Source organism: Gadus morhua, chromosome 6 (genome assembly GCF_902167405.1).
Source record: "Gadus morhua chromosome 6, gadMor3.0, whole genome shotgun sequence".
NCBI lineage: Eukaryota > Metazoa > Chordata > Actinopteri > Gadiformes > Gadidae > Gadus > Gadus morhua.
The window spans coordinates 4,236,392-4,262,282 of record NC_044053.1 but is presented as its reverse complement, the minus strand read 5'-3'; the positions used below and the strand labels follow the sequence as shown (position 1 = coordinate 4,262,282).

Here is a 25,891-nt window from a genome sequence, read left to right as displayed (position 1 = left end):
GGTTAGCATGACTGGTGCAGGTCAGGTTGAGGCAGCCTCCCTCTCTGGCTGGAAGACACGGGCTGCCGACAGCAGAGGTGTTCCTGGGGGCATCTGAGAGAGAACCCACCAATCAGAGCCTAGCCCTGAGCTCCAGTGTCATGTTGGTCAGATGTTGTGAATTTAACAAAACTGTTCTGAATACAATAAAATAGAGTAAATTAAATGAAAAACAGGAGAAGCATTAAAAAATGTTGTTTATCAAAAAACTGCTTTGTCTTCTAAGATCAAGGAAAAAAAAGGTATATTACAGAGAAGATCAATATAAAAAAGTTAACAAATATTAAAATGTACTCTTCATTGAAAAGGTAGTACACTGACTCACATGAGATACTGAGTTGGTATCTCGTAGACGTCACAGTTTTGTTCCCAGATGGTATGTAGTAGGCCGCAGTGCAGGAGACATTGTTTCCATGGTGGAGGTGGGAGGCGTTGAAGGTCAGAGTGGAGGTCACGGTATCGTTCTGCTGGAGCTGGGTGCTGAGCCCCAGGGCGGGGGTCCACGTTACAGTGGGGGGGTGGGTGTCACAGTAGGACGGGGCAGAGCACCCCAGCTCCACAGGAGTCCCCTCCACCACCGGCTCCTTGGGGGGGGTCAAACGAGGTGCATCAGGGAGCCCTGGGTACCAAACCAATTTAGAGCGGTTACTATGGAGACCCAAGCATTACCAGCATTCAGCATCATCTGAACCACAGTGAGACCAATAGGACTTGTGAGAGATGTTTGTTTCAGACGAACACACATTGCACTTACCCTTGATTCTGATGGTCACTGGGTTTCTATGAAAATGATATTTTAAATCACTTCCATCACAGTAAATTCTAAAATAATATTGAACTTTGTCTTCCTGTACGTTATTGAATGTTGTGGTACAGTTGTATTCTGTAAGGTCCCCCCTGATTGTTGTAGAACCTATATGCATAAAATGATAATTTAACCAGAAATGTCCACATCCAGGCTTTAGCCAGGCATCAAACCCGTCCTCCAAGGTGAAGGAACAAGGAACGGTAACACAGGATCCACTGAGTGTCGTCACTCTTTCTGGCATTAGGGCCGCAAATCCTGCAGCGTTGCACCCAGCACCTTTAAAACAAGAGGTTGACAAATCCAAAGGCTCAATCGATGCACAAACTGACAAAATATTTTAATGCAACATTGAACTTCCTACCAAAACAAGATCATTTATCAGAATCAATAAATTATTATTTGTTAGTAATATTAATTACTAAGTTATTATTTATTATTATTAATATTATTATCATTATTATTATTATTATTATTATTATTATTATTATTATTATCACTATTATTTTTGACTTGGATGGTATTTTTCTAATTAATTTCAAAATCTTACGTTTTATAGTGAACACACACAGAGGATCACAGAGACTACTACCGGTATTAACACAGGATTACAGTGATTACTCCAGGTATTAATTAACAGAGGACTACAGAGGGTACTACAGGTATTAAGAGAGTACAATAGGTATTAACAGAGCAAGTACTACAGGTATTATCAGAGTATTACAGAGAGTAGTTCAGTGCTACAGGTATTAAGAAGGTAGCTACAGGTTTCAACAGAGAGTGTTGAGATGTTTACCTTGCAGGAGACTACAGAGTAGAAATAGTCTCCAGGATCCAGTCATGTTCTCCTCCACAACTTCATCAGGAGAAATACAATAATCTCATTAACTTCTGTACTACACTTAATATCATACTACATTTAAGGTATTCAGTACTACACTAACAATAGCAAGACATTGTTAAATGCTATAGAAATGTCTATTTCGAAATAAATCGAAGTAAATCTTCCACTTTTACCATGACTAATTAAACTAATTTTCCATCATATAATACCAATATTCAAAGAAGAACAATGATAATAACCACGTATATGTGATGTATTACCTTTAAAGATAACATTTGGACATGTTCAACTCTTGAGAAGTTTAGACAGAGATATAAACAGTAAAACAAAAGATAACACACTTACATTAACTAAAACAGGTTTTGCTTGAATAAAACAAAAAATAATATGCATCAATACATGTAATAGACATTAGACGTGTAATACAACAGTAATTATGTTCCTTTGTTCTATCAACCAGACATCGAGTTGACTTACGTGATAGAGGTGAAGGACTTGATATGAAGTTCCTGATGAGTAAAAGCTTTACTTCATCTTTCTGTCTACGCCTTGGATAGATGAGCGAATGAGGAACTTATTAAAATGTACACGAGCAGAGACATAACTTAGAGCTGAGCCAACATACAGGAAGAAGATATAGTTAGAGATTAAAGGTTCAACAAAACCATAATCAACTAATATTAATACTGCAATGACTGTTGATTAGTAAATGCTCTTAATACTGTTAATTGCTACTACTGTTAATAATGTTAACGCTGTTAATGCAGCTAATACTGTTCTCTATTAATACTATTGATACTGGTCTCTGTTAATACTGTTACTATTGTAAACACTGTTAAAGCCATTCACACTGTTTACTGGTAATACTGTTGATACTGACTTCTATTCATTTTGTTAATTTTGTTAACACCGTTCTTGCGGTTCTCTGATGATACTTTTCTCTGTTAATACTGTTGATACTGTTCTGTTAATACTGTGTTTAGACCCGGCTCTAGGCCGTAATAAACTATTGGAGAGGGTGATGATTGAAAGAGTAAACTTAACATAATTGAATGAAGGACGACCGCTAAATTGAAGTAATGACATGTGTAGATCAGCAGCATCAGTAACACAGTAAGTGGATGATGGATACATGTTATGTAGTGGTGTAGAGTCGACAAAGCAGGGTAATGGAACAAAAAACGGGAAGTTGAGCAGCCTGCACAACGGAAATCGAGTGCACTGGGGTCGAGGGCTTGGAGACGGCGTCATTCAAAATGGCAGCTTCTGAGATCACATGACACAGGTGCTTCCACCTCTCCGTAATGAGCCACTGGCTCCTCCCACGACCTCCAACACATGAGCAGGAGACCCGCCCCCAGTCTCCTCGAGCCACGGGGTCGGCACAACTGTTAGTACTGTTAATACTGCTCTGTTAATACTGTTAATACTGCTCTGTTAATACTGTTGATACTGCTCTGTTAATACTGTTGATACTGCTCTGTTAATACTGCTGTTAATACTGTTAATACTGCTCTGTTAATACTGTTGATACTAATCTCTGTTAATACTGTTGATACTGCTCTGTTAATGCTGTTGATACTAATCACTGTTAATACTGTTAATACTGCTCTGTTAATACTGTTAATACTGCTCTGTTATTACTGTTGATACTGCTCTGTTAATACTGTTGATACTGCTCTGTTAATACTGTTAATACTGCTCTGTTAATACTGCTCTGTTAATACTGTTAATACAGTTCATACTAATCTGTTACTACCATTCCCTGCTAATACTGTTGATAATCTCTGTTAATACCATTGATACTCTGTTGCTACCATTCTGTTACTTCAGGACTACAGGGTAATCCCAAACTCAGAGTAGAAAAACAGTCCAGGGTCAAAGTACAAGAAGGCAATCAGCAAATACTGTTCAAGACTAAGGTTTACTCACGGGGGTTCAGTGAAGACTCAACAGAGACAGAGTGGAAAGATCGGCTTAAATACTGCGAGACAAAATGGCTAAACAAATCACATGCCTAATTAACATGGGGCAGGTGAGTCTGCTTAACAAGAGACATAATTAGATGGAAAAAACACAGAGAACAGAAAGTCAGAAATGGCGACATCTAGTGGTTTATAACAAAAGTCTGACATTGTATCAAAGGGCGCTCCACTGCCGTCAAGGAGATCTCCCCGAGTGCGAGTGCAGACGGCTGGTTTAACCTGTGCTCACTGATTACTCAATGTGCAACAGGTGTGCAGCCTCACCCAGCACCAGAGTCCAATCAGACTCCCCCAGTTTACACTGTTCCCTTCTGAAAATGCTTACTGATTATACGGTCATCTTATAACACTGTTTATATTGTTCTCCCTTGATACTGCAAATACTGCTTATGGTTAATACTGACCAGGAAGACTGGTTGGTACCATGGGCGCCAAGGTATGCTACTTGTCAGTGTTGGCTCTAGGCAGTAGGGGCCCCTAGGCAAGACTTTTTTTGGGGGCCGCTCCTTGCCTTGAGCTGAAAACTGTGACTTAAAAAACAACAACTGAAGACTGCAATTGTTTAAAAGAGATGGCTACACATCAACATTAGACATTGCTATAAAACCTTGTAGAAACTTGACCAATGTTTATTTGGCCAAAAGGCTGGAATTACAATTAATACATTTATTAATTTCAATAGATTTGCTGTCATGTTTTACACAATGTAAGAAACAGTATATATTGTGTTAAAATTCACTACGGACGACTACATAACCCCTTCAGAACGGATCTCGAATAAGAGAATTAATTAACTTTTGTGAACTGGCTTAGCTGGTCCACACAACTGCATATTCAGCGTATCGGGCAGGCTGCCACTGACACCGATGGTTATCAACTTTTTAAAAAAAAAGCTATATACTAACTTTTTAAAATTTCTACCTGGAGGAAATACTTGGTCATCATGAACTGTTTACTGAGTATCTTCAGTCAGCTCCCTAGAGACCGGTCGTCCTGGCTGGGAGCCTGCAGGGCCTATCCGGCGGGAGGAGGCTGCATCACGGTGCGTTGAGACTGGGGAACCGGCTCTCAGAACAGCCTCCTCTCTCGGTCCAACCGGCTCCTCTCTCGGCCCAACCGGGTTCATCTGCATCCCGCTGTTAACGTAGTTGTCCTCCTCACTTCCGAAGATGACCTGAGACACAGAATGGGTCTTCAATCACAACAGAGCTCCACAAATATCCCAGAGGTCAGTGTGGAGCTTGTATCCACGCTACCTGGGACTCCTCCTCGTCTGGGGGGGCTCGCTTCACAGTGGCAGCGTTAAAGTACCGCGTCTCCTCACCCACTTTCCGAGTTCTGAAATCAAAAGAATACACAGTAGAGCAAACTGTATATCAGAGGGGTAGGATGGTCTATAGGTCAGGGGGTTTGAAAACCAGTTGAAAGGTTCTGGCAGAGCTATCATAGAGAGAGCGCTTCATATTTTTCTTTAAATAGCCCTCATTGGATAAAATGTATATTTATCTATATTTTTTGCAAATGAGATGCATATATCTTGCCTTGATCGTTTTCAGATTTATTGGACAGCAGGGCATACTAAGTGTTTGTAGTTGTTGGTACTTGAGGTGTAAATGAAAACCGTCACTACACTACACTGTCAACGCTCCACTGCGCCCCTGGGGTTCAGTTCCCCATGTCCTCAGTCTGCTTGAAGGCATCTGCTGCTAAATGACATCTATCTGAATTCAACAGAGAAAGTTGTGAATTTCTAAACACAGTGAATGTGTACGATTTCATGTAGACTTACCTTATAATACAGACGACCACGCACACTAAGCCCACGAACATCACAGCAGATTTGACAATGCACAGCACCAAGTCTGGAATATTAAAGATCAGGATTTAGAATGTGTTATCAGGAGGTTTTGTTCATGGTTTTGTGATTGGCTCTGTTTGAACAGGTCAATACATTTTTAAAGACCCCGAGGCTCTTCCGACTCACAGTTGGTTGTGCATTGATATAAGTGCATTGGTTGTGCTTAATCTCCCTGAGGACAGACCTGTCAGGTATTGCTGTATATCCTGGTGGGGGACAGGAAGCTCCTGGCTGGTGTTCCCGGCAGCGTTGGAGCTGTGGCAGGTCAAGGCTGTCGGACCAGCAGGGGCCCTCATTGTGAGGGAGCTCCTCAACGTGGCGTTCTCCAGCTTGACCTGGCTAACAGACACGTCTTCAGAACCCAACACCAGTTTCCCATCCAACCTCCACTCCAGAGACGGTGATGGTCTGCCCACGCTGTCGCAGGAACATCGCACCCAGGCTGCAATTCTGCTGCAGCTTGAAGCGGGCAGGATCCTGGGAGGAGCTGTGAATACAGGGAAGGGGGAAGACAACAAGAAGAGAGAATTTGGAGAAGTCATCTTACTTCCTGTTTAACAAAAAACATTGTTATCACTACATCACCAAACTCAGGGTTGTTCCTGGTTTTGAGTCAATCTTACTTTTAATGTCGACCTTACAATAAGCTGTCAGAGTGAACAGAAAAGAACAGCAAAAACTGAAATGAATAGATAAGAAACATTCAGGTTTGAATAAAATAACCTTAAATTTGCTCAATGGTTTTGAGTCAATCTTATTTTGAATTATTGATCAACACACTGCTTTGACTTCTGTCTTAGATCGAGGAAACATTTAGATACATCACCAAGCTCAGGATTGATCCTGTTTTGAATCAACTTACTTTGAATGTCGATCTTGAAGACATCAGACTTTTCCGTGCCAATTTTATTCCTGGCCTCACAGAAGAAAACGTTATTGGTGTTCCACAGCTGGCTGGACAGAGAAGATCCAGTCCCGATCTTAAGGATGTGTTCTCCGTGTATTCGGTACCAGGTGAACTCGCTGACAGCAGGGTTAGCATGACTGGTGCAGGTCAGGTTGAGGCAGCCTCCCTCTCTGGCTGGAAGACACGGGCTGCCGACAGCAGAGGTGTTCCTGGGGGCATCTGAGAGAGAACCCACCAATCAGAGCCTAGCCCTCAGCTCCACTGTCATGTTGGTCAGATGTTGTGAATTTAACAAAACTGTTCTGGATACAATAAAATAAAGTATATGAAATGAAAAACAGGAGAATAATCAAAAGTTGTTGTTTATCAACCCACTGCTTTGTCTTCTAAGATCAAGGAAAAAAAAGGTATATTACAGAGAAGATCAATATAAAAAAGTAAACAAATAATAAAATGTACTCTTCATTGAGAAGGTAGTACATTGACTCACATGAGATACTGAGTTGGTATCTCGTAGACGTCACAGTTTTGTTCCCAGATGGTATGTAGTAGGCCGCAGTGCAGGAGACATTGTTTCCATGGTGGAGGTGGGAGGCGTTGAAGGTCAGAGTGGAGGTCACGGTATCGTTCTGCTGGAGCTGGGTGCTGAGCCCCAGGGCGGGGGTCCACGTCACAGTGGGGGGGTGGGTGTCACAGTAGGACGGGGCAGAGCACCCCAGCTCCACAGGAGTCCCCTCCACCACCGGCTCCTTGGGGGGGGTCAAACGAGGTGCATCAGGGAGCCCTGGGTACCAAATCAATTTAGAGAGGTTACTATGGAGACCGAAGCATTACCAGCATTCAGCATCATCTGAACCACAGTAAGACCAAAAGGACTTGTGATACTTGTTTGTTTCAGTCAGACACACATTGCACTTACCCTTGATCCTGATGGTCACTGGGTTTTCATTAAAATTATATCTTAAATCACTTCCATCACAGTCAATTCTAAAATAATATTGACCATTGTCTTCATGTACGTTATTGAATGTTGTAGTACAGTCGTGTGCTGTAAGCTCCCCCCTGATTGTTGTAGAACTTATAAGTTGGTTGCTTATAGGTTGATCCTTAATTTTATACCACAATTTTTTGCATCCAGGCTTTAGCAATGCATCAAACCCGTCCCACAAGGTGAAGTTACAAGGAACGGTAACACAGGATCCATTGAGTGTCGTCACTCTTTCTGGCATTAGGGCCTCAAATTCTGCAGCGTTGCACCCAGCACCTTTAAAACAAGAGGTTGACAAATCCAAAGGCTCAATCGATGCACAAACTTTGACAATATATTTAAATGCAACATTGAACTTCCTACAAAATACGATCATTTATCAGCATCAATAAATTATTATTAGTTAGTAATATTATTTACTAAGTTATGAGTTATTATTATCATTATTATTGTCATTATTATGTTTCATTTGTATGGTATTCTTCTAATTAGTTTCAAAATCTTACACTTTAAAGTAAACACTGAGTAATTAAGAAGTATTAGCAGAGTACTACTGGTATTGACAGAGGATCACAGTGAATACTACAGGTATTAAGAGAGTACAATAGGTATTCAAAGAGTACTACAGAGGGCACTACAGGTATTAAGAGAGTAATATAGGCATTAACAGAGTAGGTACTACAGGTATTATTAGAGTACTACAGAGGGTAAAAACAGAGACTAGAGGGAGAACTTCAGAGCTACAGGTATTAAGATAGTAACTACAGGTATCAACTGAGAGGGTTGAGATGTTTACCTTGCAGGAGACTACAGAGCAGAAATAGTTTCCAGGATCCAGTCATGTTCTCCTCCAGAACTTCATCAGGAGAAATACAAAAATCACATTAACTTCTGTACTACACTTAATATCGTACTACCCTTAAGGTATTCAGTACTACACTAGTAATAGTAAGACATTGTTGAATGCTATAGAAATTTCTATTTAAAAATACCAGTAAATCTACCACTTTTACCATGACTAATTAAACTAATTTTCCATCATATAATACCAATATTCAAAGAAGAACAATGATAATAACCATGCATATGTGATGTATTACCTTTAAAGATAACATTTGGAAATGTTCAACTCTTGAGAAGTTTAGACAGAGATATAAACAGGAGAACAAAAGATCACACCCTTACATTAACTAAAACAGGTATTGCTTGAATAAAACTAAAAATAATATACATAAATATATGTAATAGACATTAGACGTGTAACACAACAGTAATTATGTTCCTTTGTTCTATCAACCAGACATAGAGTTGACTTACGTGATAGAGGTGAAGGACTTGATATGAAGTTCCTGAAGAGTAAAAGCTTTACTTCATCTTTCTCTCCACGCCTTGGTGAGATGAGTGAATGAGGAACTTATTAAAATGTACATGAGCAGAGACATAACCTAGAGCTGAGCCAACATACAGGAAGAAGATATAGTTAGAGATTAAAGGTTCAACAAAACCATAATCAACCAATATTAATACTGCACTGTATGACTGTAGATTAGTAAATACTCTTAATACTGTTAATTGCTACTACTGTTAATAACATTAACGCTGTTAATGCAGCTAATACTGTTCTCTAGTAATACTATTGATACTGGTCTCTGTTAATACTGTTACTATTGTAAACACTGTTCAAGCCGTTCACACTGTTCACTGGCAGGGCCGTTGCACCAAATCCTGGGCCCTGTATTCCCCCTACCAGCCCCCTGCGCTGAATTGTTGACGGGGGGGGGGGGGGGGGGGGGGGGGTAGAGAGCAACTGCTGACGGGAGGAGGGGGGACGGGGACGTGGTCGTGTGCGACTCCTAACACTATGGGCTGGTGGATGATTCAACCGTTTTTTCTTTTTTTGTTTTTTTTTAATTGCCATGGGCCCCCCCTCTGCCTTGGACCCCCCACGACTGCCTCACTTTCCCCCGCAGTCCGTCGGCCCTGTTCACTGTTAATACTGTTGATACTGACTTCTATTCATTTTGTTAATAATGTTAACACCGTTCATGCGGTTCTCTGATGATACTTTTCTCTGTTAACACTGTTGATACTGTTCTCTGTTAACCTCGTTGATACAGTTCTCTGTTAATTCTTCTGACTGTTGATACTGTTCTGTTAATACTGTTAATGCTGTTGATACTGTTCTGTTAATACTGTTAATGCTGTTGATGCTGTTCTGTTGATACTGTTAATACTGTTGATACTGTTGATACTGTTCTGTTAATACAAACTATTGGAGAGGGTGATGATTGAAAGAGTAAACTTAACATAATTGAATGAAGGACGACCGCTAAATTGAAGTAATGACATGTGTAGATCAGCAGCATCAGTAACACAGTAAGTGGATGATGGATATATGTTATGTAGTGGTGTAGAGTCGACAAAGCAGGGTAATGGAACAAAAAACGGGAAGTTGAGCAGCCTGCACAACGGAAATCGAGTGCACTGGGGTCGAGGGCTTGGAGACGGCGTCATTCAAAATGGCAGCTTCTGAGATCACATGACACAGGTGCTTCCACCTCTCCGTAATGAGCCACTGGCTCCTCCCACGACCTCCAACACATGAGCAGGAGACCCGCCCCCAGTCTCCTCGAGCCACGGGGTCGGCACAACTGTTAGTACTGTTAATACTGCTCTGTTAATACTGTTAATACTGCTCTGTTAATACTGTTGATACTGCTCTGTTAATACTGTTGATACTGCTCTGTTAATACTGCTGTTAATACTGTTAATACTGCTCTGTTAATACTGTTGATACTAATCTCTGTTAATACTGTTGATACTGCTCTGTTAATGCTGTTGATACTAATCACTGTTAATACTGTTAATACTGCTCTGTTAATACTGTTAATACTGCTCTGTTATTACTGTTGATACTGCTCTGTTAATACTGTTAATACTGCTCTGTTAATACTGCTCTGTTAATACTGTTAATACAGTTCATACTAATCTGTTACTACCATTCCCTGCTAATACTGTTGATAATCTCTGTTAATACCATTGATACTCTGTTGCTACCATTCTGTTACTTCAGGACTACAGGGTAATCCCAAACTCAGAGTAGAAAAACAGTCCAGGGTCAAAGTACAAGAAGGCAATCAGCAAATACTGTTCAAGACTAAGGTTTACTCACGGGGGTTCAGTGAAGACTCAACAGAGACAGAGTGGAAAGATCGGCTTAAATACTGCGAGACAAAATGGCTAAACAAATCACATGCCTAATTAACATGGGGCAGGTGAGTCTGCTTAACAAGAGACATAATTAGATGGAAAAAACACAGAGAACAGAAAGTCAGAAATGGCGACATCTAGTGGTTTATAACAAAAGTCTGACATTGTATCAAAGGGCGCTCCACTGCCGTCAAGGAGATCTCCCCGAGTGCGAGTGCAGACAGCTGGTTTAACCTGTGCTCACTGATTACTCAATGTGCAACAGGTGTGCAGCCTCACCCAGCACCAGAGTCCAATCAGACTCCCCCAGTTTACACTGTTCCCTTCTGAAAATGCTTACTGATTATACGGTCATCTTATAACACTGTTTATATTGTTCTCCCTTGATACTGCAAATACTGCTTATGGTTAATACTGACCAGGAAGACTGGTTGGTACCATGGGCCCCAAGGTATGCTACTTGTCAGTGTTGGCTCTAGGCAGTAGGGGCCCCTAGGCAAGACTTTTTTTGGGGGCCGCTCCTTGCCTTGAGCTGAAAACTGTGACTTAAAAAACAACAACTGAAGACTGCAATTGTTTAAAAGAGATGGCTACACATCAACATTAGACATTGCTATAAAACCTTGTAGAAACTTGACCAATGTTTATTTGGCCAAAAGGCTGGAATTACAATTAATACATTGATTAATTTCAATAGATTTGCTGTCATGTTTTACACAATGTAAGAAACAATATATATTGCGTTAAAATTCACTAATACAGACAACTACAATTCTCTACCTGGACTGTGAATGCAAATCACCACCAGAGGGCAACATAACCCCTTCAGAATGGATCTTGAATTAGAGAATTAATTAACTTTTGTGAACTGGCTTAGCTGGTCCACACAACTGCATATTCAGCATATAGGGCAGGCTGCCACTGACACAGATGGCTATCAACTTATTAAAAGAAAGCTGCATACTAACTTTTTAAAATTTCTACCTGGAGGAAATACTTGGTCATCATGAACTGTTTACTGAGTATCTTCAGTCAGCTCCCTAGAGACCGGTCGTCCTGGGTGGGAGCCTGCAGGGCCTATCCGGCGGGAGGAGGCTGCATCACGGTGCGTTGAGACTGGGGAACCGGCTCTCAGAACAGCCTCCTCTCTCGGTCCAACCGGCTCCTCTCTCGGCCCAACCGGGTTCATCTGCATCCCGCTGTTAATGTAGTCGTCCTCCTCACTTCCGAAGATGACCTGAGATACAGAATGGGTCTTCAATCACAACAGAGCTCCACAAATATCCCAGAGGTCAGTGTGGAGCTTGTATCCACGTTACCTGGGACTCCTCCTCGTCTGGGGGGGCTCGCTTCACAGTGGCAGCGTTAAAGGACCGCGTCTCCTCACTCACTTTCCGAGTTCTGAAATCAAAATAATACACAGTAGAGCAAACTGTACATCAGAGGGGGTGGGATGGTCTATTGGTCAGGGGGTTTGGAAACCAGTTGAAAGGTTCTGGCAGAGCTATCATAGAGAGAGCGCTGTCCCACTCCCGTTGACCGGAATGCAACCGGAAAAATAATGAGCACCAGGGGGACAGACTAGACAGTGTATAATGCATAGTGTGGACTGAGCTAAATATAGTACAACTAGAATACGTCTATTTCTGATTCGCTAATACATAGATAACAATCCATGGGTTATTGTAAATAATGCGATTTGTCCCACACACGATTGATGTGTGATAAACCATTTTAGATCAGAAGCTCCAGCACTGAAGCTACATGACGTGACGAGCACCTGGCAGCACTGTTAATGCTGCTGAATCTCTTTATTGTTTCTTTAAATAGCCCTCATTGATTAAAAAAATATGTTTTGCAAATATTATGCATATATCTTGCCTTAAAAGTTTTCAGATTTATTGAACAGCAGGGCATAATAAGTGTACGTAGTTGGTACTTGGGGAGTAGTTGGCAACCGTCATTACACTCTACACTGTCAACGCTCAACTGCGCCCCTGGGGTTCAGTTCTCCATGTCCTCAGTCTGCTTGTAGGCATCTGCTGCTAAATGACATCTATCTGAATTCAACAGAGAAAGTTGTGAATTTCTAAACACAGTGAATGTGTACGAGTTCAAGTGGACTTACCTTATAATACAGACGACCACGCACACTAAGCCCACGAGCATCACAGCAGATTTGACAATGCACAGCACCAAGTCTGGAATATTAAAGATCAGGATTTAGAATGTGTTGTCAGGTGGTTTTGTTAATGGTTTTGTGATTGTCTGTGATTGAACAGGTCAATACATTTTTAAAGAACCCGAGGCTCTTCAGACTCACAGCTGGTCGTGCATTGATATATGTGCATTGGTTGTGCTTTATCTCCCAGAGGACAGACCTGTCAGGTTTGGCTGTGTATCCAGGTGGGGGACAGGAAGCTCCTGGCTGGTGTTCCCGGCAGCGTTGGAGCTGTGGCAGGTCAAGGCTGTCAGACCAGCAGGGGCCCTCATTGTGAGGGAGCTCCTCAACGTGGCGTTCTCCAGGTTGACCTGGCTAACAGACACGTCTTCAGAACCCAACACCAGTTTCCCATCCAACCACCACTCCAGAGACGGTGATGGTCTGCCCACGCTGTAGCAGGAACATCGCACCCAGGCTGCAATTCTGCTGCAGCCTGAAGAGGGCAGGATCCTGGGAGGAGCTGTGAATACAGGGAAGGGGGAAGACAACAAGAAGAGAGAATTTGGAGAAGTCATCTTACTTCCTGTTTAACAAAAAACGTTGTTATCACTACATCACCAAACTCAGGGTTGTTCCTGGTTTTGGGTCAATCTTACTTTGAATGTTGACCTTAAAATAAGCTGTCAGAGTGAACAGAAAAGCAAAGCAAAAACTGAAATGAATAGATAAGAAACATATTCAGGTTTGAATAAAATAACCTTACATTTGCTCTATGGTTTTGAGTCAATCTTACTTTGAATTATTGATCAACACACTGCTTTGTCTTCTGTCTTAGATCGAGGAAACCTTTAGGTGCAAGCTCAGGTTTGATCCTGTTTTGAATGAACTTTTACCACAAGATGATATCAGTCTTTGAATTGTGTTTCTGCAATGTCGCATTATCTATAAAGTAGATTGTTTTTAACCAGTTAGAATCTTGACACCGTTATCAACGCTCTCATCTCTTCCTGCTTAGACTACTGTAACTCGTTGTATTACTGTCCCTCTCAATACAGCGTCTCCAAACTTCAGCGTTGTTTCTTCTTTCAAATATCTCCTAATTAATCTTGCTTGTCATTGTTACTTCATCAATTTCTACTTTTAGTCATTTTTCTTGTTTGTATGACCTTGTAAATTACTTTGTTAGGATTTTTTATTATTTTTTTAGGGTCCCTTTAGCTCCCTGAGGTCAGACCTGTCAGGTATTGCTGTATATCCTGGTGGGGGACAGGAAGCTCCTGGCTGGTGTTCCCGGCAGCGTTGGAGCTGTGGCAGGTCAAGGCTGTCGGACCAGCAGGGGCCCTCATTGTGATGGAGCTCCTCAACGTGGCGTTCTCCAGGTTGACATGGCTAACAGACACGTCTTCAGAACCCGACAACAGTTTCCCATCCAACCACCACTCCAGAGACGGTGATGGTCTGCCCACGCTGTAGCAGGAACATCGCACCCAGGCTGCAATTCTGCTGCAGCTTGAAGCGGGCAGGATCCTGGGAGGAGCTGTGAATACAGGGAAGAGGGAAGACAACAAGAAGAGAGAATTTGGAGAAGTCATCTTACTTCCTTTTTAACAAAAAACATTGCTATCACTACATCACCAAACTCAGGGTTGTTCCTGATTTTGAGTCAATCTTACTTTGAATGTCGACCAGGGGTGGACTGGCCATCTGGCATACCGGGCATCGTCCCGGTGGGCCGTTGACCCAATGTGGGCCGGTCCGGTCCGCTATTTTTTCTTTTTTCCTCTTCTAAATTCCCTCCAATTGGGCCAGCCAATGGGCTACAGAGAGCTAGCAGTGTGTTGCCAGCATCAACGCATATTATTGGTCTATGTTTGTCATTGTCAATCAATCATGGGCTGACTGGCTCAGAGAGCCCTGACAGTGCTGTCAATCACAACACAAACCAGGGTGGGCGGGACCTCATGGCATGGGCCGGAGTCGCGGGAGCCGGTACGGAGCTGAAAACGCCCGGGTGGTGCTGAAAAACGGCGACTTAAGCCTCTGGCGATGGAAGTTAAATGTTCAAAATTGACAGACCTATTTGGTGCCGGGGTCCACACCCCAGCAGGTGCTGCTGCGCCAGGAGACGAGCGAGTGGAGGCATATATGTTAAGTAACGTTAGCCTGGGGCTAGCTAGGCTACATTTTGAGACATGTCCAAAACAAAGTAGAAAACGTTTTTACATTGAATGTGATGTGACCTAATTAACTGCATACTTGTGACAACATATTAGCCCAGAGTTGAAGGGCTGTGACTGTTGGTAGTTGTGGTTGATTTTGTTTAAATAGGCCGAATTGTGATATTATGGGTTATTATTGTTCAGATGATTTGGCTAAGCGCAGTCTCTTGTTGCCATAGCAACAGTAAACATTGACATGGACTAATGAGCTGTAAATAGAGATGCAGAATCAAGCTGTATTGTAAATACAGATGTGACACTTTGAATTTTAGCACAAAATACAAGTAAACCTATTGGAAATAATTAGTTTAATTTGCAATATTTGCCATTGAATTCATTGTAATCTTTCAATTCATTTATTGTTTACTGAGGTGATGACTATTTCGAGAGCAATGCAATATGTGTATGTTTAAAGGTTTATGTGAAGAAGCATACTATATGTGTGATAAAATGACAATTGGTTATTCATAAATGTCACTTTATATTCTCTGCTACCATCATCTCCTGTCAAACAGGTTTTCCTGACCTGCTAGAAGTTCTTCTATGACGCTAGAGAGAGAGAGAGAGAGAGAGAGAGAGAGAGAGAGAGAGAGAGAGAGAGAGCTTCTCTTGACTGTGAGTTTATTATGCAACTTGTTTTGCCTCAGATTGAAACAAAAGGTTTGATTATGATTATTTCCTGGTTGAAGATTTTCACATTGATTTTAATTTCAAACATTTGCATATCTTTTAAGTTAAATTAACAGTTATGCAGGTAGGCCGAATTACAGGTCTGAATAGATATGCATTCTCATATACATGTATGTGCACATGTATACATACATGTGCACATACACGTGTATGAGAATATGAGAAAAAAAATTCAATTCTCTATTTATGGTTTCATAATGACTGAGTCACCGTTAAAACAAATTGGTTTCAGCTCTAATGCTGTTACTGTCTGTAATATGTTTCTATTTAGATTATTTGTCAGGAGATTTTGTTATTATTGTCCGAGTCTGGTTTTAACTAATGCTGGGCTTGCACCAAACGATTTTCACAGTCACAGACTAATAACTGCAAGAGAGGATTTATGTAGGGCTGTCACGGTTGAGGAATTTTCACCGCGGTGAAAACAGGGGGCGCAATATCGCGGTATGCGATATTATTGCACAATTTTTTAAAATGCCGTTTAAGCGAGATAATGCACATTTAAATTCAAAACACACCCGTAACCGGAGTTTTGTCAGCGAACTTTTCGGACACAACGGAGCTGAAGGTTTGTGTGGAACCAGTTGCCATGGAGAATGGTTTGATAGTTATGACGAAGAGGGAACGCTCCGTTCACTTGCATGGACAGAGTCTCTGGATGCTAAGCAACCTCAACGTCTTGGCGGACTATTTCTCTGCTGATACGAATGCTGGAAACACACCAGACACACCATGTGAAGTTATTTAACCCGATTATTGTTATTTATATCAGAGATTATTTAATCAAACCCGATTATTGCGACAGCCCTAATTTAGCGTTGGATCATGTGTGATATTTTACAAGGGTTTTGTAGTAGATATGGCGGTTGGAGATGCCGCAACCACAGGATATCTGCTAACTTCCTGTTCGGGTTTCACACCTTTCTTGTCACCAGCACAAGAAACACAAACTTGAAAAACAAAAAACTGTACTATTATTCGGATATACAGGGTTCTTCCCGTTCGTCTCGTCCCACCCCTAGTGCTAATAATGTAGTGGGCTGGTCTGGAGAGAAAATGCCTGGGCTGAATTTTTCTCCCAGTCCACCCCTGATGTCGACCTTACAATAAGCAGTCAGAGTGAAAACTGAAATGAATAGATAAGAAACGTAATTAGATTTGAATAAAATAACCTTGCATTTGCTCAATGGTTTTGAGTCAATCTTTAAATAAAGTAGATGAAATGAAAAACAGGAGAATCATCAAAAGTTGTTGTTTATCAACCCACTGCTTTGTCTTCTAAGATCAAGGAAAAAAAGGTATATTACAGAGAAGATCAATAAAAAAAAGTAAACAAATAATAAAATGTACTCTTCATTGAAAAGGTAGTACATTGACTCACATAAGATACTGAGTTGGTATCTTGTAGACGTCACAGTTCTGTTCCCAGATGGTATGTAGTAGGCCGCAGTGCAGGAGACATTGTTTCCATGGTGGAGGTGGGAGGCATTGAAGGTCAGAGTGGAGGTCACGGTATCGCCCTGCTGGAGCTGGGTGCTGAGCCCCAGGGCGGGGGTCCACGTCACAGTGGGGGGGTGGGTGTGACAGTAGGACGGCGCAGAGCACCCCAGCTCCACAGGAGTCCCCTCCACCACCGGCTCCTTGGGGGTGGTCAAACGAGGTGCATCAGGGAGCCCTGGGTACCAAACCAATTTAGAGCGGTTACTATGGAGACCCAAGCATTACCAGCATTCAGCATCATCTGAACCACAGTAAGACCAATACATGGTGGTTTCAGACGGACACACATTACACTTACCCTGGATCCTGATGGTCACTGGGTTTTCATTAAAATTCCATTTTAAATCACTTCCATCACAGTCAATTCTGAAATAATATTGACCATTATCTTCATGTACGTTATTGAATGTTGTGGCACAGTCGTATGCTGTAAAGTCCCCCCTCAATGTTGTAGAACTTATAAGTTGGTTGCTTATAGGTTGATCCTTAATTTGATACCACAATTTTTTGCATCCAGGCTTTAGCTTGTCTTTATACGTGTCCCCCACGGTGAAGTTACAAGGAACGGTAACACAGGATCCACTGAGTGTCGTCACACTTGCTGGCATCAGGGCCTTAAATCCTGCAGCGTTGCACCCAGCACCTTTAGAACAAGAGGTTGACAAATCCGAAGGCACAATCGATGCACAAACTTTGACAATATATTTAAATGCAACATTGAACTTCCTACAAAATACGATCATTTATCAGCATCAATAAATTATTATTAGTTAGTAATATTATTTACTAAGTTATTAGTTATTATTATTATTATTATTATTATTATGTTTCATTTATATGGTATTCTTCTAATTAGTTTCAAAATCTTACGCTTTAAAGTAAACACTGAGTAATTAAGAAGTATTAGCAGAGTACTACTATGTATCCCCACATCACGACTCACTACAATGGGTGCCCGGTCATTCAGCTGTTCAGCACCCAGGCTCTGGAACTCCCTCCCCCCACACATAAAACAGTCAGACACCCTTACAACCTTCAAGTCACAACTCAAAACTCACCTGTTCAAACTCGCACACAACATCTAACGTGATTGTTTGTTTGTTTTGTTTTGTCTTGTTTTTGTTTTATTTATTTTTTATTTTTTATTATGTTTATTTATTTATTTATTTTTTCCACAAATTTTTTTTTTTTTTTTTTAAGATTTTTGATGACTATATGCTCTGTAAGGTGACCTTGGGTGTCATGAACGGCGCCTCTAAATTAAATGTATTATTATTATTTTATTATTATTACAACTGGTATTGACAGAGGATCACAGTGAATACTACAGGTATTAAGAGAGTACAATAGGTATTAAAAGAGTACTACAGAGGGCACTACAGGTAGTAAGAGAGTAAAGGCAATAACAGAGTAGGTACTACAGGTATTATAAGAGTACTACAGAGGGTAAAAACAGAGGCTAGAGGGAGAACTAGAGCTACAGGTATTACGATAGTAACTACAGGTATCAACTGAGAGGGTTGAGATGTTTACCTTGCAGGAGAGTACAGAGCAGAAATAGTCCCATGTTCTCCTCCAGAACTTCATCAGGAGAAATACAAAAATCTCATTAACTTCGGTACTACACTTAATATCATACTACACTTAAGGTATTCAGTACTACACTAATAATAGTAAGACATTGTTAAATGCTATGTAAATGTCTATTTCAATATAACAGTAAATCTACCACTTTTACTAATTAAACTAATTTTCCATCATATAATACCAATATTCAAAGAAGAACAATGATAATAACCATGCATATGTAATATATTACCTTTAAAGGTAACATTTGGACATGTTCAACTCTTGAGAAGTTTAGACAGGGATATAAACAGGAAACAAAAGATAACATCCTTACATTAACTAAAACAGGTATTGCATGAATAAAACTAAAAATAATATGTACATGTAAAAAGTAATTATGTTCCTTTGTTCTATCAACCAGACATAGAGTTGACTTACGTGATAGAGGTGAAGGACTTGATATGAAGTTCCTGATGAGTAAAAGCTTTACTTCATCTTTCTCTCTACGCCTTGGTGAGATGAGTGAATGAGGAACTTATTAAAATGTACACGAGCAGAGACATAACTTAGAGCTGAGCCAACATACAGGAAGAATATATAGTTTGAGATTAAAGGTTCAACAAAACCATAATCAACCAATATTAATACTGCACTGTATGACTGTTGATTAGCAATTACCCTTAATACTGTTAATTGCTACTACTGTTAATAATGTTAACGCTGTTAATGCAGCTAATACTGTTCTCTATTAATACTATTGATACTGGTCTCTGTTAATACTGTTACTATTGTAAACACTGTTAAAGCCGTTCACACTGTTAATACTGTTGATACTGACTTCTATTCATTTTGTTAATGTTAACACCGTTCATGCGGTTCTCTGATGATACTTTTCTCTGTTAACACTGTTGATACTGTTCTCTGTTAATCTCGTTGATACAGTTCTCTGTTAATTCTTCTCACTGTTGATACTGTTGATAATGTTCTTTGTTAATACTGTTAATACTGTTGATACTGTTCTGTTAATACTGTTGATGTTCTTTGTTAATACTTTTGATAATGTTCTTTGTTAATACTGTTGATACTGTTCTTTGGTAATAATGTTAATACTGTTGTTGATACTGTTGACACTGTTCTGTTAATGCTATTGATACTGTTCTTTGTTAATACTGTTGATACTGTTCTGTTCATACTGCGTTTAGACCCGGCTCTAGGCCGTATCAAACTATTGCAGAGTTGATGATTGAAAGAGTAAACTTAACATAATTGAATGAAGGACGACCGCTAAATTGAAGTATTGACATGTGTAGATCAGCAGCATCAGTAACACAGTAGGTGGATGATTGATATATGTTGTGTAGTGGTGTAGAGTCGACAAAGCAGGGTAATGGAACAAAGAACGGGAAGTTGAGCAGCCTGCACAACGGAAAGCGAGTGCACTGGGGTCGAGGGCTTGAAGACTGCGGTCATTCAAAATGGCAGCTTCTGAGATCACATGACACAGGTGCTTCTACCTCTCCGTAATGAGCCACTGGCTCCTCCCACGACCTCCAACACATGAGCAGGGGACCCGCCCCCAGTCTCCTCGAGCCACAGGGTCGGCACAACTGTTAGTACTGTTAATACTGCTCTGTTAATACTGCTCTTAATGCTGTTGATACTAATCACTGTTAATACTGTTGATACTGCTCTGTTAATACTGCTCTGTTAGTACTGTTAATACTGCTCTGTTAATACTGATAATACTGCTCTGTTAATACTGCTCTGTTAATACTGTTAATACTGCTCTGTTAGTACTGCCCGTAGCAAAGGTCCATGTTATACCCCACCTAGGACGCTGCCCCACCCCACCTAGGTGACTTATTTTGGGCTCCTCAAGACAAAGGACGTAGGGTGGGGGTGTTGAAAATATGGTTTATTGCACAAGTGTGATAATGAACACGGCAAGGGTGCTCCGCTGCCGAGTGCAGACGGCTGGTCTAACCTGTGCTCACTGATTACTCAATGTGCAACAGGTGTGCAGCCTCACCCAGCCCCAGAGTCCAATCAGACACCGCCAGCTGAGGCTGCTTAAACCAGCCATCACACACACACACACACACACTGCCACAGTGGCCTTAATCTCTGATGATTTATCATGGTCAATGTAGGATGTAGTTCAGTAGGTGTGCTACATATAACTAGTGATGCCGAGATGACGCCTCATGAAACGTCAAAGCCTCGGAGCCAGATGAACCATCAAAGTGGTCCGACCTCGAAGCTTCAAATGAGTACGCTAGGGACACCTAGTGGTGAATGAAATTATGATGAAAGAAAGAGTTTCCTGTGATGACGTGATGTTTGCTTCGTACAACATCAAAACATTTGAGAATTAAAGTCATTTCAGCGATACGTGTGAGTGTGCCGTTCATAAATATCTCCCGAGCTCATGGTAGAAAACAAATCATTTAACAAAGATTTTAAGTCATCCCGGGCCAAATAGAATGTCTTATCAACTACAGTAGCCTACTAATAATTGTAATAATATAACTGCATGAAGACTGAGAATGAGTGTGATTAATTACATAGCCATTAAATTGATCTTGGAACTGGGTAGTGTCTTTTCTTTTGTAAAAATGTGCCAATTGTGAACCCATATCGCGGAACAGCCCGAGATGAAGCCTCGAACGTCACACGCTACGTCATTTCGCCTATGTGAATCCTACTCGATACGGAGCTGGGGGGAGGAGCCGAGGTACTCGACACACGCCCCGATGCCTCGACGCAAAGCATAACATCACTGCGTATAACACATTCGCGTTGGCAATCTTGACAATCTATCGCCAAATAAGGTAACACAATAGTGCCTTACTGTCCGTCCACACCAGAAGCGAATTGAGCGACCAAATCGCCGGAAGTCATTCACTTTCTATGGGCAAGAGCGACCAAAGCGACCAACGCTACCAGCGGCCAAAGTTGAGCGACCAGAGCGTCAAAAAGAAGTTGAAAACTTTTTAACTTTATGCAAATGACTATTATTCGCTTCAGCGGCCAAACACTGACAGCCAATCGGAATGTAGACGCTCTTCGCTTGCGTGGATCCCAGGGAACATCGGCAGGCACTTTGGTTCCTACCTACCTTTATTCACTCACTGAACAAATGTCGGCTGAAGTATTAATCGCGGCTGTAACTGGGCACCCGGTGTTGTACGAACCCACCCCTTTTCAGTTCAGAGATCGAAACGCCGTAGTGGTTTGGATATCAAGTGATGATAAGCGGGAGTATTTATAGGCTACATCTAGAACGTTCGTATTTAAGCGGGAATCATTTTAATTTGCTCTCCATGCCACCAATCTAACCAACCAATCGCGTGTAGCATGCTTTAAACAAAACCAAAAAAGTTTTTGAAATCGTCACATAAACAAACTAATCGACAAGACGAGGGATAAATGACAAGGGATATATCTAGTCTAGATAGATAGAAAGCCTAGTCAAGTCTTTATTAATACCAAACGACACAAATCGTCGGGAATCCATTTAGGTGGTTCGGCCCACACAGGACAGTAGCCTACAACACCACACAGAACAAGTCTGACTGGACATACACACAATACATCACATTAAAACTAGACACGCGTTGATAGATAGATAGACAGAAAAGCCTAGATAGATCGATATGTTCCATTATTTGCCTTGCGGAGCCAACCAGTCCTGTGCGCGTATGCAAATTAGCCATGTGCGTGAATGTCTATTTGTTTTGAATGCGACGAATGAGTGCAGATCATGATTTGCAGATCCAGATCAGTGAAACATATTTTAACTACTACAGCACGCAGGGTTTTTTGTTCTCGGTTGTAATTAGCCTACATTTTAGGATTTTTTTTGTATTGGGGGGAATCACTGTCCTACTTGTTGTCGAAGCACTTTATCGAACAAGCAAAACCGTCTCGGCAATATGGCCAAGGTGTATGGGAGAGTTCACTATTTGATATGGCTGTCTGTAGGGCCTACTAAACGCATACGGCTCCTTTAAATGCGTCTGCATAATTGAATTGTACGTCATGAGCGACTTGAGCGACCAAAGCGAACAGAAAAATTCGCAGCGAAACTTCGTGAGCGACCAAAGCGTCTTTGACGCTTTGGTCGCTCCTGGTGTGGACGTACAGTTAGACTGATGAAATCTATTGCTTTTGCAGTACTATGAATGTTGTGAATTAAATAAATCTTCAGGATTTCCACTTGAACACCGATAATACTGTTCTGTTACTGTAAAGTGTTCAGTGTTCATACTATTGATGCTGCTCTTAATACTGCTAATAATGTACTCTGTCAATACGAATACTTTTAATATTGCTATCTGTTTACACTGTTCCCTTCCGAAAATGCTTTCTGTTAGTACGGTCATCTGATAACACTGTTTATATTGTTCTCTCTTGATACTGTAAACACTTCTCTTGGTTAATACTGACCAGGAAGACTGGTTGCTACCATGGGCCCCAAGGTATGCTAGTTGTTGCCTAGCAATCTAGATGTTACCAGGGACACTAGAAGTTACCAGGGACACTAGATGTTACCAGGGACACTAGTTGGATACCAGGAACACTGGTCAGTGTTGGCTCTAGGCAGTTAGGGGCCATAGGCAAGACTTTCTTTGGGGCCGCTCCTTACCTTGAGCTGAGAACTGTGACTTTAAAAAAGAAAAAACAGAAGATTGCATTTGTTTAAAAGAGATGGTTACACATTTTAATTAACATTAGACATTGCTGTAAAACCTAGAAGATACGTGACCTATGTTTAATTTGCCAAAGGGATAGAATGACAATTAATACATTCATGAAATTCAATAGATTTGCTGTCATGTTTCACACAATGTATGAAACAGTATATATTGCGTTAAATCACTACAGACAACTACAAGCCTTCTCTCCCTGGGCTGTGAATGCAAATCACCACCAGAGGGCAACATAACCCCTCAGAATGGATCTTGAATCTGTGAATTCTTTAAATGTTGTGTATTGTCTTAGCAGTACACACAATTGCATACTGAGCGTATAGGGCGGGCCCGCCACTGACACTGATGGTTACCAACTTAGCAGCGATGCTAATGGTCACCATGACCACAGGTGGTTACCAGGGGCGACCAGGGAACTAGTGCTTACCAGGTTCACGTGTTGGTACTAAGGCCTAACAGGGTCAAACGTTGTTCTCAGGGTTTACCAGGGCCGTATAATTGCAAGTAGACTCAACACCATAGGATATAACCTTTATATTCATCGTAGCCAATAAGAAAAAGAGAAAAATAAGGAAAGAAAAACACAGAGAAAAACAAGCAGTTATTTTGATCAACAGTGAAACTATTAAGCGATGTACTAACTATGAAAATATCTCCCTGGAGGAAATATTTGGGTCATCGTGAACTGTTTACTGAGTATCTTCAGTGAGCTCCCTAGAGAACGGGCGTCCTGGGTGGGAGCCTGCAGGGCCTCTCCGGTGGGAGGAGGCTGCATCACGGTGCGTTGAGACTGGGGAACCGGCTCTCAGAACAGCCTCCTCTCTCGGTCCAACCGGCTCCTCTCCCGGCCCAACCGGGTTCATCTGCATCCCGCTGTTAACGTAGTCGTCCTCCTCACTTCCGAAGATGACCTGAGACACAGAATGGGTCTTCAAACACAACAGAGCTCCACAAATATCCCAGAGGTCAGTGTGGAGCTTGTATCCACGTTACCTGGGACTCCTCCTCGTCTGGGGGGGCTCGCTTCACAGTGGCAGCGTTAAAGGACCGCCTCTCCTCACTCACTTTCCGAGTACTGAAATCAAAAGAATACACAGTAGAGCAAACTGTATATCAGAGGGGTAGGATGATCTATTGGTCAGAGGGTTTGGAAACCAGTTGAAAGGTTCTGGCAGAGCTGTCATAGAGAGAGCGCTGTCCCACTCCCGTTGACCGGAATACAACCTGAAAAATAATGAGCACCAGGGGGACAGACTAGACAGTGTATAATGCATAGGGTGAACTGAGCTAAATATAGTACAATTAGAATCTGTCTATTTCTGATTCGCTGCTATATAGATAATAATCCACGATTATTGTAAATAATTTGATTTGTCCCACACACGATTGATGTGTGATAAACCTTTTTAGAGCAGAAGCTCCAGCAGTGAAGCTACACGACGTGACGAGCACCTGGCAGCACTGTTAATCCTGCTGAAGCTCTTCATATTTTTCTTTAAATAGCCCTCATTGGATAAAAATGATATTTATCGATATTTTGCAAATGAGATGTTTATATCTTGCCTTGATCGTTTTCAGATTTATTGGACAGCAGGGCATACTAAGTGTTCGTAGTTGGTACTTGAGGTGTAAATGGAAACCGTCGTTACACTCTACACTGTCAACGCTCCACTGCGCCCCTGGGGTTCAGTCCCCCATGTCCTCAGTCTGCTTGTAGTCATCTGCTGCTAAATGACATCTATCTGAATTCAACAGAGAAAGTTGTGAATTTCTAAACACAGTGAATGTGTACGATTTCATGTAGACTTACCTTATAATACAGACGACCACGCACACTAAGCCCACGAACATCACAGCAGATTTGACAATGCACAGCACCAAGTCTGGAATATTAAAGATCAGGATTTAGAATGTGTTGTCAGGAGGTTTTGTTCATGGTTTTGTTATTGGCTGTGATTGAACAGGTCAATACATTTATAAAGACCCCGAGGCTCTTCAGACTCACAGCTGGATGTGCATTGATATATGTGCATTGGTTGTGGGTTTATCTCCCTGAGGACAGACCTTTCTGGTTTGGCTGTGGATCCAGGTGGGGGACAGGAAGCTCCTGGCTGGTGTTCCCGGCAGCGTTGGAGCTGTGGCAGGTCAAGGCTGTCAGACCAGCAGGGGTCCTCATTGTGAGGGAGCTCCTCAACGTGGCGTTCTCCAGGTTGACCTGGCTAACAGACACGTCGTCAGAACCCAACACCAGTTTCCCATCCAACCGCCACTCCAGAGACGGTGATGGTCTGCCCACGCTGTCGCAGGAACATCGCACCCAGGCTGCAATTCTGCTGCAGTTTGAAGCGGGCAGGATCCTGGGAGGAGCTGTGAATACAGGGAAGGGGGAAGACAACATCAA

General features: G+C 41.7%; 3 protein-coding genes and 1 long non-coding RNA gene across 8 annotated transcripts in view; all 4 read right to left on the bottom strand.

The window, feature by feature from the left end:
• Positions 1-8,953, bottom strand: part of LOC115546143 (sialic acid-binding Ig-like lectin 14) — a 30,613-nt gene extending 21,660 nt beyond the window's left edge. Inside the window, exons 1-9 of one of the 5 annotated variants that reach the window (XM_030359827.1) lie at positions 8,744-8,940; positions 8,223-8,282; positions 7,358-7,702; positions 6,929-7,222; positions 6,394-6,657; positions 5,716-6,018; positions 5,463-5,535; positions 4,930-5,011; positions 4,255-4,847 (exon numbers count right to left, since the gene is read on the bottom strand). In XM_030359827.1, coding sequence (XP_030215687.1) covers positions 4,626-4,847; positions 4,930-5,011; positions 5,463-5,535; positions 5,716-6,018; positions 6,394-6,657; positions 6,929-7,222; positions 7,358-7,702; positions 8,223-8,268 — 1,629 coding nt within the window. In that variant the 5' untranslated portion in view covers positions 8,269-8,282; positions 8,744-8,940 and the 3' untranslated portion in view covers positions 4,255-4,625. Of the gene's footprint in view, positions 1-4,254; positions 4,848-4,929; positions 5,012-5,462; positions 5,536-5,715; positions 6,019-6,393; positions 6,658-6,928; positions 7,223-7,357; positions 7,703-8,222; positions 8,283-8,743 lie in introns of those variants that run through there. The other 4 variants (XM_030359831.1, XM_030359828.1, XM_030359830.1 and 1 more) reach the window with 4 other exon arrangements.
• Positions 1,112-2,232, bottom strand: LOC115546150 (uncharacterized). Its single transcript, XR_003977203.1, has 3 exons — positions 2,166-2,232; positions 1,641-1,700; positions 1,112-1,123 (listed from the first exon to the last, which is right to left on the bottom strand). It is a non-coding gene; the product is annotated as an uncharacterized LOC115546150 (long non-coding RNA).
• Positions 8,954-11,147: 2,194 nt separating the features above from the next.
• On the bottom strand, positions 11,148-14,504 carry LOC115545785 (sialic acid-binding Ig-like lectin 10). The gene is made up of 5 exons (XM_030359220.1): positions 14,474-14,504; positions 14,035-14,337; positions 12,765-12,837; positions 11,956-12,037; positions 11,148-11,873 (listed from the first exon to the last, which is right to left on the bottom strand). The coding sequence occupies exons 1-5, from the start codon at positions 14,502-14,504 to the stop codon at positions 11,652-11,654; spliced, it is 711 nt and encodes a 236-aa protein (XP_030215080.1). The 3' UTR covers positions 11,148-11,651.
• An 8,970-nt stretch (positions 14,505-23,474) lies between these two features.
• LOC115545784 (sialic acid-binding Ig-like lectin 10) overlaps positions 23,475-25,891 on the bottom strand; it is a 38,798-nt gene continuing 36,381 nt past the window's right edge. Inside the window, exon 8 of the mRNA XM_030359219.1 lies at positions 23,475-24,401. Within this exon, the coding sequence (XP_030215079.1) occupies positions 24,180-24,401 (222 nt within the window). The 3' untranslated portion in view covers positions 23,475-24,179. The remainder of the gene's footprint in view (positions 24,402-25,891) is intronic.

Coding starts and splice junctions, on each gene's coding strand:
- LOC115545785 (XM_030359220.1), bottom strand. CDS start 14,504: ATGGCCAGTCCACCCCTGGTCGACATTCAAA. Junction 14,338..14,473: donor ACCCCTGGTCGACATTCAAA/GTAAGATTGACT, acceptor CTGTATTCACAG/CTCCTCCCAGGATCCTGCCC. Junction 11,874..11,955: donor CAGACGAGGAGGAGTCCCAG/GTAACGTGGATA, acceptor TCTGTATCTCAG/GTCATCTTCGGAAGTGAGGA.